The 13,282-nt window shown below is 54.8% G+C and overlaps 6 protein-coding genes across 6 annotated transcripts; 4 read left to right on the top strand and 2 right to left on the bottom strand.

Annotated features, from left to right (window-relative positions):
• Positions 1-265: 265 nt before the first annotated feature.
• VTN49DRAFT_5968 (uncharacterized protein) lies at positions 266-4,218 on the top strand (the record flags this gene model as incomplete). Its single annotated transcript, XM_069414083.1, has 7 exons — positions 266-292; positions 355-404; positions 457-776; positions 838-2,137; positions 2,190-2,785; positions 2,836-3,914; positions 3,967-4,218. The coding sequence occupies 7 exons, from the start codon at positions 266-268 to the stop codon at positions 4,216-4,218; spliced, it is 3,624 nt and encodes a 1,207-aa protein (XP_069265366.1).
• A 167-nt stretch (positions 4,219-4,385) lies between these two features.
• VTN49DRAFT_5967 (uncharacterized protein) lies at positions 4,386-5,019 on the bottom strand (the record flags this gene model as incomplete). The annotated part of the gene is made up of 2 exons (XM_069414082.1): positions 4,386-4,893; positions 4,955-5,019. The coding sequence occupies 2 exons, from the start codon at positions 5,017-5,019 to the stop codon at positions 4,386-4,388; spliced, it is 573 nt and encodes a 190-aa protein (XP_069265365.1).
• Positions 5,020-5,642: 623 nt separating this feature from the next.
• VTN49DRAFT_5966 (uncharacterized protein) lies at positions 5,643-6,723 on the top strand (the record flags this gene model as incomplete). The annotated part of the gene is made up of 2 exons (XM_069414081.1): positions 5,643-5,900; positions 5,962-6,723. 2 exons carry the CDS (start codon positions 5,643-5,645, stop codon positions 6,721-6,723), a joined length of 1,020 nt encoding a protein of 339 aa, XP_069265364.1.
• Positions 6,724-7,393: 670 nt separating this feature from the next.
• VTN49DRAFT_5965 (uncharacterized protein) lies at positions 7,394-9,929 on the top strand (the record flags this gene model as incomplete). Its single annotated transcript, XM_069414080.1, has 6 exons — positions 7,394-7,470; positions 7,530-7,550; positions 7,603-7,734; positions 7,785-8,422; positions 8,476-9,406; positions 9,464-9,929. 6 exons carry the CDS (start codon positions 7,394-7,396, stop codon positions 9,927-9,929), a joined length of 2,265 nt encoding a protein of 754 aa, XP_069265363.1.
• A 323-nt stretch (positions 9,930-10,252) lies between these two features.
• Positions 10,253-11,776, bottom strand: VTN49DRAFT_5964 (uncharacterized protein; the record flags this gene model as incomplete). The annotated part of the gene is made up of 2 exons (XM_069414079.1): positions 10,253-11,592; positions 11,644-11,776. The coding sequence occupies 2 exons, from the start codon at positions 11,774-11,776 to the stop codon at positions 10,253-10,255; spliced, it is 1,473 nt and encodes a 490-aa protein (XP_069265362.1).
• Positions 11,777-12,306: 530 nt separating this feature from the next.
• Positions 12,307-13,127, top strand: VTN49DRAFT_5963 (uncharacterized protein; the record flags this gene model as incomplete). Its single annotated transcript, XM_069414078.1, has 2 exons — positions 12,307-12,875; positions 12,935-13,127. 2 exons carry the CDS (start codon positions 12,307-12,309, stop codon positions 13,125-13,127), a joined length of 762 nt encoding a protein of 253 aa, XP_069265361.1.
• Positions 13,128-13,282: the final 155 nt, after the last annotated feature.

The raw sequence follows: 13,282 nt of genomic DNA, 5'->3' as shown, positions 1-13,282 counted from the left end.
ACACACTAGCCACACACCTTCTGCTCCTGATTGGTCGGATCGAGTCGCTTAGTCAGCCCCCGAGTCTACCACAATCGAGACTGCAAGCTGGCCTCGTCTGGGCCGGCCCTGCTTGACCTCGTCAATTGCGCCATCTTGCTCCTCTGCAGGCTCGTTACCTTGTCCGCGTTGCTGATGCGACGTTGTTGACTTTAACTTTTAATTTATCTGGCCTGCGGAGCGAGTTGCTGTGTGTTGTGGCTGCGGCCACCTTCGCTCCGTCAACATGTCCGCTCCAACGATGCTGACGAAGGTAGTCCCCTCCGCTCTACGATATGCTTGATACGGGGATGCTGATGTTGGTGATTGCTATAGTTTGAATCCAAGTCGTCGCGGGCCAAGGGCATTGCGTTCCACCCAAAACGGTCGGTGTAGTAATACCGCAGTATCCTTTGAAAACATGCTGACTCCCATTAGGCCATGGATTCTCGTGTCTCTCCATTCCTCCACTATCCAACTGTGGGATTACCGTATGGGCGCATTGATCGACCGCTTCGAAGAACATGACGGTCCGGTTCGCGCAGTCGATTTCCACAAGACACAGCCGTTGTTCGTCTCTGGCGGTGACGACTACAAGATCAAGGTCTGGAGTCTTCAGACGCGCCGATGTCTGTTTACGCTCAATGGACACTTGGACTATGTCCGGACGGTGTTCTTCCATCATGAACTTCCCTGGATTCTGTCTGCGTCGGATGACCAGACCATTCGGATCTGGAACTGGCAGAACCGGTCACTGAGTGAGTATTCCCGCGATGGGCCCGTTGGGAACTATTCCTAACAATGGCACTTCAATTTCAGTCTGCACCATGACCGGACACAATCACTATGTGATGTGCGCGCAATTCCACCCCAAAGAGGATCTCGTTGTGTCAGCATCCCTCGATCAATCGGTCCGTGTTTGGGATATCTCCGGCCTGCGGAAGAAGCACTCAGCGCCCACCTCGTCCATCAGCTACGAGGATCAGATCGCCCGAAGCAACCAAGCAGATATGTTTGGAAATACCGATGCGGTGGTGAAGTTCGTCCTGGAGGGCCATGACCGCGGTGTCAACTGGGTCGCCTTCCACCCTACCCTGCCACTGATTGTCTCGGCTGGTGATGACCGACTTGTTAAGCTGTGGAGGATGAGTGAAACGAAAGCCTGGGAAGTCGACACCTGCCGAGGCCATTTCCAGAACGCGTCCTCGTGCCTCTTCCACCCGCACCAAGATCTGATTCTCTCTGTCGGCGAGGACAAGACCATTCGTGTCTGGGATCTCAACAAGCGAACCTCCGTCCAATCGTTCAAGCGTGACCAAGACCGATTCTGGGTCATTGCTGCCCACCCAGAGATCAACCTGTTCGCCGCCGGTCACGACAGCGGTGTGATGGTGTTCAAGCTCGAGCGTGAACGTCCGCCAGCGACGCTGTACCAAAACCAGCTCTTCTACATTACGAAGGAGAAGCATGTCAAATGCTACGACTTTGCCAAGAACAGCGAGTCGCCGCCGATGGTCTCGTTGCGCAAGCTGGGACCGGCGTGGATGCCATGCCGAACGATCTCCTACAACCCGGCAGAGCGCGCCATTCTCGTGACCACTACCGGCGAAAACAGCACTTACGAGTTGGTTCACCTGCCTCGAGACGCATCAGGGGCCGTGGAACCTACGAATTCGAAATCCGGTCAAGGAAACTCAGCTGTGTTTGTCGCAAGAAACCGATTTGCCGTGTTCAACAAAGCTTCGCAAACGGTCGATATCAAGGACTTGAGCAACTCGACGACCAAGACACTGAACGCACCGGCTGGAACCACGGATATTTACTTTGGTGGCTCAGGCGCGCTGTTGTTCCTCACTCCCACGTCGGTCGTCCTCTATGATATCCAGCAAAAGAAGCAACTGGCCGAGCTCGCAGTGAACGGCGTCAAGTACGTCGTTTGGTCCAACGATGGACTCTATGCCGCCCTGTTGAGTAAGCACAACGTGACCATTGTCACCAAGACCCTGGAGCAAGTCAGCTCCTTGCACGAGACCATTCGGATCAAGAGTGCCACTTGGGACGATGCCGGCGTCCTTCTCTATTCCACTCTGAACCATGTCAAGTATACTTTGCTGAACGGGTAGGTCATTACTTGCAGTTCCAAGGTCATAGAGTTTGACTAATATCTACAGTGACAATGGCATTGTGCGCACCCTCGACCAGACTGTCTATCTGGTCAAGGTCAAAGGGCGCAACGTGTACTGCCTGGACCGCAACGCTAAGCCACGTGTTCTGGAGATCGATCCCACGGAATACCGGTTCAAGCTGGCTCTCGTCAAGAGGAACTACGATGAGATGCTCCACATCATCAAGACCTCGAGCCTGGTGGGCCAGAGCATCATCGCCTACGTCGAGAAAAAGGGCTACCCTGAGATTGCCCTGCAGTTTGTTCAAGATCCGCAGACGCGGTTTGAACTCGCGCTCGAGTGCGGTAACCTCGAGGTCGCCATCGAAATGGCCAGGGAGCTGGACCGACCCAAGCTGTGGAGCCGGCTGGCCGCGGAGGCTCTGAATCATGGGAACCACCAAACTGTCGAAATGGCTTATCAAAAGCAACGGCTGTTCGATAAGCTGTCGTTCCTCTATCTGACGACTGGCGATCAAGATAAGCTGTCGCGGATGGCGAAGATCGCCGAGCATCGAGGCGATTTCACCTCGCGGTTCCAAAATGCCATCTACCGCGGTGACATTGACGATCGTATCCAAATGTTCAAGGAAGCCGATCTGTGTATGTACAATCTTCGGATGCATGTGATGGTGCACGACTGACGTGGATAGATCCGCTCGCATACCTTGTTGCCAAAACCCATGGCTTGACGGAAGAGGCGGAGTCGATCCTCGAGAGTGTCGGACTCACGGAGGATCAGATCAAGTTGCCCTCCATTGACAAGCCTCTTCGCACACCACAACCCATTGTTCCGACATATAAGGCGAACTGGCCCGTGAAATCTGCTGGCCACTCGATGTTTGAAAAAGCGCTTCTCGGAGAAGTGGGCATGGAGGACCAGGTTGAACTCGAGAATGAGGTGGATGGCGAAGGCGCTGGCGCCGCGGCTCAGGAGGATTTGGCCGAGGAGGAAGAGGAGGCCACCGGCTGGGACATGGGCGACGATATCACCGTTGAGGAAGACGCAGACTTTGTCAATGTTGACAGCGCAGACGCCGGGCCAGTCAGCTCGGAAGCGGACTTGTGGTCCCGGAATTCGCCGCTGGCGGCCGATCATGTCGCTGCAGGCTCTTTCGATACCGCTATGCAGCTGCTGAACCGACAGGTGGGCGCGGTGAACTTTGCGCCGTTGAAGGAGCGGTTCCTCGAGATCTACAACGCGTCGAGGACGTTCTTGCCGGCGACCGTTGGCCTTCCCCCGCTGGTGAACTACGTGCGAAGAACAGTGGAGGAGACGGACTCGCGCAAGGTGCTGCCCATCATCCCGCGGGACCTGGAGCGGATCGCCTCGGTCGATCTCCAAGAAGGGTACACCGCTATGCGAACGAACCGTCTCGAGGACGGAGTGCGGATCTTCCGGCGGATCCTCCACTCTCTGCTGGTCAACGTGGTGTCGTCGGAGAGCGAGGTGGAGCAGGCGAAGAAGATCATTGCTACGGCTCGCGAATACATCTTGGCCATGTCCATCGAGCTGGAGCGGCGCTCGCTCCCCACCGACACGCCCGAGAACATCAAGCGCAGCCTCGAGCTGTCGGCCTACTTTACGATTCCGAAGCTCGAGGTGGCTCATCGCCAGCTGGCGCTGATGGCCGCCATGAAGCTGGCCGTCCAGCACAAAAACTACGCTTCTGCGCTGGGCTTTGCGAATCGGATGCTGGCCAACGGCGTGTCGCCCAAACTGTTGGAGCAGGTATGTCAACGAATCTCTTCAACTGGTACATACATCACTAACACACACGCAGGCCAGGAAGATCAAGGCTCAGGCGGAGCGCAACCCGACGGACAGCATCGAGATCGAATTCGACCAGTTTGCGGAGTTCGATATCTGCGCGGCGTCCTACACGCCGATCTACAGCGGGTCGGCCAGCGTGTCGGATCCGTTCACGGGCGCCAAGTACCACGAGCAATACAAGGGCACAGTAGATCGCATTGCGCAGGTGACGGAGATTGGTGCACCGGCGAGTGGGTTGCGGCTTTTCGTACCGGGGATGTAATCATTTTTCCTTTCGATAAATTATTTTACTATTGTTCTGTGTTTAGAAGAATCGTTATTCGTTTCTACATGTGTCTTCTAGTAAATGTTACATAAAACTATTGTACATGAAGAGCCGAGATTTAAATGTACCTATACATTACTGCCCTGAAGTTCTGAAGGCGGATTTCATTGATCGCACCGTCCATCTTTCCAACCCGTCCTCCATCTCTCCTCCCAAAACCGACAATCAAATTCCTTCTTCCCCAGCTTCCGATTCACCGCATTATGCGCCTCGCACATCCACGTGCCAAATTCCTGACGCGTCGCCAGCCGCGGCCGATTCTTCCCGTTATCCTCCGCCATCCATGCTCGGAAGTCATCCGCGCAGACCCAGCACGGGTACAGCCGCGAGAAGAGGTCTAGAAAAGTGCGCATCTCATTTTGCTGCTCCGGCGTCGCGGTCTGCGGGTATGTGGCGGTTAGGGAGTGCAGGAAGGTCCAGGTAGAGCGGCCGAGCTGTTCAACGTCTGGAGGGCATTCTGCTTGAGTTGCGGGTGTCGTGGCGGAGGCGGTTGCGGCGGCCGCTGCTGCGGCAGCCCCAGCGGAGGCGCCAGCAGATGAGGACGACGATGATGACGAGGCGGCTTTCTTAGCCATTGCACGCCATGAGGCGGCGGATGTGCAGAGACGGCATCTATATGATGTGCTCGTTAGTCTCCGGTCGATTTGAAGAACGGACTCATAGCGTAGCGTACGGTTTGCCGTCTTTGTCCAGGACGACGCCTGGAGGGAGATCCTTCGAGGTTTTCTCGTCACCCATGGCTCTCTTTTTGGCTTTCAGCGAAGGTAGGTAGCTCTATTCCTTGTTGATATCTTGCTGTTTTCTTCGTATGATAGCAGAGTATTAGGTACCTCTCTCTCTTGAATGTATAGAAATCTTGTTCTGCTCTAGATGGCGACGAAAGGACTGGACAATTCCCAAACGCAGCGCGATTAATCTCCACAACGTCTATACCTATAATCACCTGGATATTCGTCCCGAGAAGCTTGTCAATTCTTTATAGAAACCCAGATACATTAGTAATTCACATGAAGCGGATACAATCGGAGGGCCGGGATATCATTCTTCCGGTCCCTCTTGATCTGGTCGACTCCGAATCAAGCAGCTCGACGGGGTTATCCAAGAACGTCACGTCAAACGTAGAACTGGCGTTGTTGTAAAGTAATCCGGGATCAATCAATCTTGCCTGAATATTTCATCCGGAGCTTTAACAATTAAACGACAAGAAATCCCAAGGGGGCTGAACAACAATATCCATACAAGCCATTTCCGTCCGATAAGGCCCAAAACACGACGTGACGTGACGCGCCTTTGCTCAAGATCTTTGAATCAACTACCGCAAACAACACCGTACAGTATTCATTCTCTGGCTGCCCTACGTGATGCCGCCACGACTCTCTGTCTCCGATTCAGAAGATTCGGAGTCTGAGAATCAACGCGGCGGTCCGCCGTCGGACGCGCAACTGGAGCGCGCTCTCCGCGATACCGTCGCTAAGGTGTTTCGCTCGGGGAACCTTGAGGACTTGACTGTGAAGCGCGTGCGGGCAGCTACGGAGAAGGCATTGGGGTTGGAGGAAGGGTTTTTCAAGGGGCATGAGCGATGGAAGGCAGAGAGTGATCGGATTATTCGAGACGAAGTGGTATGTTTTTTCTATTGTACGCGGCAATTATTATCACGGACTCTAAGTTGTCGGCCTACAGGAGATTCAAGAAGCCAAGCAGGATGAAGAGTCCCAGCCCGAGCCCGAACCCGAGCGAAAGCCAGAGCCAAAGGCCCAGCCTGAAACCGAACCTGCAAAAGAAGAAGACTTGAAGGCGAAGAAACCTACCAAGCGAGAGCCTCCCGCAGATCTGCCAAAACCGAAGAAGCGAAGAAAGTCATCTGAACCGCCTGATTCGGAGAGGGTCCATTCATCCGATCTTAGCGATCACGCGGAAGCAGAATCATCGGCGGAATCGCCCACAGATACCAAAAAGGAGCCATCGGAGGGCGTTGACGAATCTGATAGCGAAATGTCCGTACTAAAAGATGAGGCGCCAAAGCCAAAGAAACGGCAAAAGAGCGCTGAGCCCGCATCGAAGAAAGGCAAGCGAAAAGCAAAAACTGCGGCAACGGAAGATATGGACCCTGATCAGGCAGAAATCAAACGGTTGCAGGGCTGGCTTGTCAAATGCGGAATCCGCAAGATGTGGCATCGCGAATTGGCGCCATACGACACGCCGAAAGCGAAGATCAAGCACCTGAAGCAAATGCTGGAGGATGCCGGAATGAAGGGTCGCTATTCGCTCGAGAAGGCAAAAAAGATCCGGGAGGAGAGAGAACTACAGGCGGATCTTGAAGCCGTCAAGGAAGGAGCCAGTCGCTGGGGTGCTGGCGAGGCAGACGACGGGAAAAGACGGAGGACAGCCCGAGGGCGCCAAGCGCTCGCCTTTTTGGAAGACGAGGACGATGAGTCGGAGTAGGGATAATACGGATGTCCGTGATTATGATGAGCATAGATTACGTCGTCATTTCTGGGACTTCCCACTCATGCGCTGCGCGATCACGCTAAACACGGCGACTGAGGAGATGAAGAGCACGAGATTATAGAACTAGTCCTGTCAATTCCCCGTCCGTCTTCGTCTCCAGTTGGTTGCGACTGACCGCAGTGCGAGAGTACTCGTTCTCCTCTGCTTCGGTGCGCGCCTCGACAAACAGGCGTCGTAGATTGGGGAGATTAGCCTGGATATGTTAGCTAGATCTATGCATTAATGAATATACCCACCATCTTGTATTCTAGTCAGGTGTGATCTATTGGAATGAGTTGGAGATGGTGAGAGGGATGCACGACGACGTTCTGCATCATGTTTGATGCCTCAGGCACAAACCGATAGTGTATCAGTTAATGCCTCAGGCCGCAATGGCCAGCTTCACCAGTTTATCGCCAGCTAATATCACGACGAATCTTCTCGACGAGGCTGGTGCTGCGCAGCGTGAGAATGCGAGCAATCGCCCCTCAGTGACGACCTCGATAGTGCCCGGAAACTCTGCGCTGGACCGTGGCGGACTCGGAGTGCTCCCCGCCATCCACCACCCACCGCAAATCTCAAGTTTTGACCTCACAGCTCCTGTTCGGCGCAGTCCTGCAACACGATGGCGATCAACCGGCTTCGCGGGGCCTTCAATGTGCCCCGGAAGGGTGAGACATTTGAGCTCCGGGCGGGGCTTGTGTATGTTTCTTTGCCTACAGACTTCGCTCGATAAGGGGGTGCTGACGGAGAGTGGGCAGATCGCAGTTTGCATATGAGCGGTATGACGACTGCTAGATACTCTTCGACGGGACCGACATTGACAATGCGCAGGAAAGAGGCAATTCAACGGACGATTATGGCGATGACATTGGGCAAAGATGTGTCGGCTCTGTTCCCGGACGTGCTCAAGAACATCGCGACGAATGACCTCGATCAGAAGAAGCTTGTCTATCTCTATTTAATGTGACTGCTGACGCTTCATTATTTGTCTGCTTCGTTGCTGACGTTTACAGGAATTATGCCAAATCACATCCAGACCTTTGTATCCTCGCCGTCAACACCTTCGTACAAGACTCGGAAGACCCGAATCCGCTGATACGAGCGTTGGCAATTCGAACGATGGGCTGTATCCGGGTAGATAAAATGGTTGATTATATGGAAGAACCGTTACGCAAGACCCTGCGGGATGAGTCGCCGTACGTGCGCAAGACCGCCGCGATCTGCGTCGCAAAGCTGTTCGACCTCAACCGAACCATGTGTCTGGAGAACGGGTTCCTGGAGATGCTGCAGGAGATGATTGGTGATCCGAACCCGACTGTGGTAGCCAATGCCGTGACCGCGCTGGCGGACATCCAGGAGATGGCGCCGGAGACGAAAGCATTGGAAATGAATTCCAATACGTTGCGCAAGTTGCTGCTGGCTCTGAACGAGTGCACCGAATGGGGCCGGGTCACGATCCTTACTGCGTTGGCGCAATATAAGACAGACGATGTCAAGGAGGCGGAGCATATTTGCGAGCGGGTTGTTCCGCAGTTCCAGCACGTCAACGCCAGCGTAGTTCTGGCAGCTGTTAAGGTGGTGTTTTTACATATGAAGATTATCAATCCGGAGCTGGCCGCGTCGTATCTCAGGAAGATGGCGCCCCCGCTGGGTACGTAATTTCGTCTGGAATTTAGGAGTTGGTATGGTTGCTGACTGATGTAGTTACGCTCGTGTCATCGAAGCCAGAAGTGCAATACGTTGCCCTGAGAAATATTGACCTAATACTGCAGAAGCAGCCAGATATCCTCATCAAGGAGCTGCGTGTGTTCTTCTGCAAGTATAATGACCCTCCGTACGTCAAATTCCAGAAGCTGGATATCATGGTGCGGATTGTCGACGAAAAGAATGTGGACCAGCTGTTGGCGGAACTGCGGGAGTATGCCCTGGAGGTGGATATGGACTTTGTGCGACGCGCTGTGCGGGCCATTGGACAGACGGCGATCAAGATCGAGAGCGCGTGTGAGCGCTGTATCAACGTGCTGCTGGATCTGATCAACACCAAGGTCAACTACGTCGTCCAGGAGGCGATCGTCGTCATCCGCGACATCTTCCGAAAGTACCCAGGCTACGAGAACATCATCCCCACGCTCTGCAAGTGCATCGACGACCTGGACGAGCCGAATGCGCGAGCCGCGCTGATTTGGATCGTCGGCGAGTATGCGGAGAAGATCAGCAACGCCGGCGAGATCCTGGCCAGCTTTGTCGAGGGATTCAACGAGGAATTCACCCAGACCCAACTGCAGATTTTGACTGCCGTCGTCAAACTCTTCCTAAAACGCCCCGACAAAGCGCAAGGCCTGGTCCAGAAGGTCCTGCAGATGGCCACCGCGGAGAACGACAATCCAGATATCCGAGACCGCGCCTATGTCTACTGGCGCTTACTTTCCAACACGACGGACCGCAACGCGGCCAAGAACGTGATCCTCTCGCAAAAGCCCCCCATTACGTCGACGATCCCGTCCCTCCCGCCGCAACTCCTCGACCAGCTGCTTGAGGAGATGTCCACCCTGGCATCTGTTTACCACAAGCCGCCGGAGCAGTTTGTCGGGCAGGGTCGATTCGCTGCCGATGCCGTGCAGCGCGCTGCCATCGAGTGCGCCCATCCTTCCCTTTTCCCCCTGACAAATATCTGACTAACGGAACCTTGCAGGGAACAAATTCAGAACGCACGCGAAAACCCCCTTGCCGCCGCCGCTGCCGCCAGCATCGCCGGTTCCGGGCAGGCCGCACCGCAAGCGCCCGCCAATGCCGAGAACCTCCTCGACATCGACTTTGACGGTGCCGCACCAGCATCCGCACAGAAAGACCCCTCCACGCCGTCCGGCTTCTCCGGCCTTGAAGGCCTGGCCGGCACACCCGTCCGCAGCGGCACCCCGACGAGCCCAACAACAGCCGCTCCCCCCACCACCGGCAGCAATAATCTCGACGACCTGCTAGGCGTCTTTGGCAATGGCGCCCCGCCAGCCCAAAACACCGCTCCTCCTCCGGCCGGTGGTTCTGCATCCGCTGATCTTCTGAATGGTCTCTCCGGATTGAATCTCGGTGCTTCTTCCTCACAGCAACAGTCGGGAACTGATGGGGGTAAAAGTTCGAACAATGAGGATTTGCTGTTTTAGAGAGGGTGTGTTTTCGCTTCAAGTTGCATACTATCTATGCATGCATGAATGACCCCTTTTTACTTTTCTAAGTTCTTTGTACAGGGATAGTTAGTTTGCCGTTGGCGATAAATATACAGTAGTTATTCTTTTTTTTTGCTTTTGAATGGTCCACTAATGGGTATATTGGGTGAAAAGAAATATGATCAGCCAGTAAACCCTAACCGGATCTATTGGATACATCAATCAACCCAACGCCCATTCCAATCCCAATCTATCCATGCTCAACAAACCCAATGCAAGAAAGCAGATGCAGCATAATTGCAATGCAATTAATCAATCAATCACCGTCTAAATCTCCCCTGCCCTTTTCCCTTCTCGTTCCGACTCCGAATCTTCAATGCACGGTAATTTGCATGCGCCTCTGGGTTGATTTTACGTTTCTTATTCTTTGCATCTTTTGAAGAAGACTTTGACGTAGCTGAATTCTTGATCGCCGAGAGTGCCGCCCGAACCTTTTGACCGAACTTGGAGGTAGACGAGTGGAGGTCTGGTTGTTGAGAATCGTTCTCGTTGTGGTTGTCGTCCTCGTTGCCGCTGCTGTGGCTGCTGCCGGGGCGGTCGAAGAGGAGGTGAGGTTGGGTGGATTGCTTGGAGGGGGTTACTGTGAGGAGCTCGTCGTCGGACTCGCTTTCGGGATGGTCGACGCCATTGGCGCCGGAAATGGCGGTGCAGGTTTTCTTGCGCGGCGGGATTATGGGTTTCAGCTTGACGAGCCGGGTGGTGCGTTTCTGGCCGCGCTTCTTCCGCACAGGTTGAGGTTGTTCTGGCGGCCGCTCGTCGTTCTCTGGAACAGGAGCGGGATGCTCTACCTCTGGCTGCGCCACAGTCTTCTTCTGCTCTTCCTGCTTTTTCTCCTCTTGAATCTCACGCCATCCCTGGACCAGCGCGCTAAGGCTCTTGCTGCCGAATTTCGGTGGTTTCCGCATTGTGATGGGGCTAATGTCGCCAGTCCCGCAGCGGCCGGAGCCTCCCCGGCGGAGGAACAGAGGGGTGTCCGACTCCGGTTGATTCGTCTCAGCCGGCGCGGGCTGTTGAGGCTTGAACCCGTTCTCTTCGTTTTCGACCAAGGACGCGTACCGCATGGTGCTGGGCGTTGCGAACAACCGGTCCAGATAGAACTTGCCAGACGACGGCGGGGTTGCGGTCGCGTCTTCATCTTCATTCTCTTCAGCAATGTCCGCCAATTTCCGCTTTCGCGATGGCGTCTGCAAGGCATCCGCCTCAAGGGTCGCCATGCGCTTGGCCATCGGCGTTGCCGTGCTGCCGCCGGAAGCAGACAGCAGATCGAAGAGACCGAGAACCTTGCCATCCCGCTGTGGTGTGGGACCCAGGGCCGACTTCAGTGACATTGGCGGCGAAACCTGCCGATGGGCTGTTGGCGTGCACAGCTGTCGGATTGCCGCTGGCGAGTCGTAGGGATCCAATCGGGCAGGGTGCGCGGGGGGCAGTTGATCCAAGTCCTTGCTAGGGGTCGAGATCACGCGTTTCGACGCCTTGCGCGGTGTCTCCACGTGTCCTTCGTCGCCTGAACGCTTTCGTTTCTGCTTGGATGGAGTCTGCTCGGTGGTATTTTTGTTCGCTTCTTGCGCCCGCAGTCGATTATAGAACTTGTATTTGGCAGCTTACACTTCGAGTCAGTACTGGCTGGGCCACTGAGAAGGAAATGACCTACCGATCGCGGCATCTTGCTTGATGTCCTCGCGACTCGCCTTGCGGCCTCCATGAGTCGCGGCGAAATTCCTCTCCCACTGCTTGAGCTCAGAGCGCAATGCGTCCAGCTGAGTCGTGTCCACTGTCGTCGTCATTGTAGTCGCTGTAGTGGCAATTTTGCATGAACGGAGCTCTCTTTGCACCGAGGGTGAAAACCACGGTGGACTGTTTCTGAGTTGGAGAAGCGCGCGTTGACACGCGTGTGGTGTCTGTGCTAGTCCTGATTAGGAAATTACGCGTTATGCATGCAAAACGTTCATAAGCTCCAAGGCGGTACCCAATCTCCATCGTTGTGCAGATCGGTACTTATCGGGGCTGCCCGCGGGAAAACCTGCGGTTTGTTACTGATTTCTGGCTAAAAGCTGTCCCAATGGGAACTCCTCATGATCCGCGCCTACCCTCCATCACAACACGAACCTCGGACTCAACTCCGCGCGGGGCACTGAAACATGCCCCTCAGTCGTATTATTCAACATCTAATCAACCTGAGCCACGAACATGATGACTCATGACTGGAATTGGACTGCGCAGTTGAAGGAAACGGCTGCAGCGCTGTAGTTATAGATAATCGGCAACGGAGGTGATTTCTCGCCTCAATCAGACACAAAAGCTACGAGACAACACTATGGAGAGGCACTACTTCGAGAACAAGGTCTACACTGTCACCGGCTTGGCCGGAATTGGCCTTTGCGTCGCCAAATTCCTCCACGAGCGCGGTGCCAAGCTCTCTCTGGCCGACATCAGCCAGGAGGTGCTGGATAACGCCTTCGCGCAGCTGGGCCACGACTCGGAGAATGTGCTGACGACAGTTCTCGACGTGCGGTCCGCCGAAGCGGTCGACGCGTGGATCGATGCCACGGTGGCCAAGTTCGGCAAGCTCGATGGCTCGGCGAATATGGCGGGTGCGATTGGGAAACACCATGGCATCCGTGCACTCATCGACCAGGACGATGACGAGTTTGACCTGATCATGAAAGTCAATGTTTACGGAGTGAAGAACTGTCTCCGGGCTCAACTGCGCGCTATCACGAAGACGGTGGGAACGGGCAGCATTGTCAATGCCTCGTCAGTGCAGGGTCTGCAAGGGTTCGCTCTCCATGCAGCGTACTCGGCGAGCAAACACGCTGTCGCGGGCCTGACGAGGTCCGTGGCGAAGGAGGTGGCGCCGAAGATCCGGGTCAATGCAGTTGCACCGTATGATTTGAATCTCTTCGAGACAGCTTATCTTCTGCAGATGGCTGACTGTTGTTCAGAGGGTCGATCCAGACACCGCTCCTGGACAAGGCGACGGAACTCACCGACGGAAAGTTGATCGACTACCAGTCTGTCCTCAAGCGCGTCGGGAACCCAGATGAAGTAGCTCATGCGGTCCTGTTTTTGCTGAGTGACGCGTCGTCATATGTCACGGGGGCGATCTTCAGTGTCGACGGGGGGTGGCATTGTTAGTTGTCGGTTAACGAAATTGAATCGCAGATACCGTTGTCCGTGTGCATACCGCCATTGAGTTGCTGGTCAAGACCGCCAATTGCGGAACCAAGACCGCGAGTTGTCTTGCTCATCAGGCACCAGGCTCTTCATAATTGGGACTGCAGATCGTCCGT

The sequence above is a fragment of the Thermomyces lanuginosus genome (genome assembly GCF_041956635.1).
Source record: "Thermomyces lanuginosus strain ATCC 200065 unplaced genomic scaffold VTN49scaffold_40, whole genome shotgun sequence".
In the NCBI taxonomy this organism is placed as follows: Eukaryota; Fungi; Ascomycota; class Eurotiomycetes; order Eurotiales; family Trichocomaceae; genus Thermomyces; species Thermomyces lanuginosus.
The sequence above is the reverse complement of the archived record's forward strand: the minus strand, read 5'-3'. Positions and strand labels throughout refer to the sequence as shown.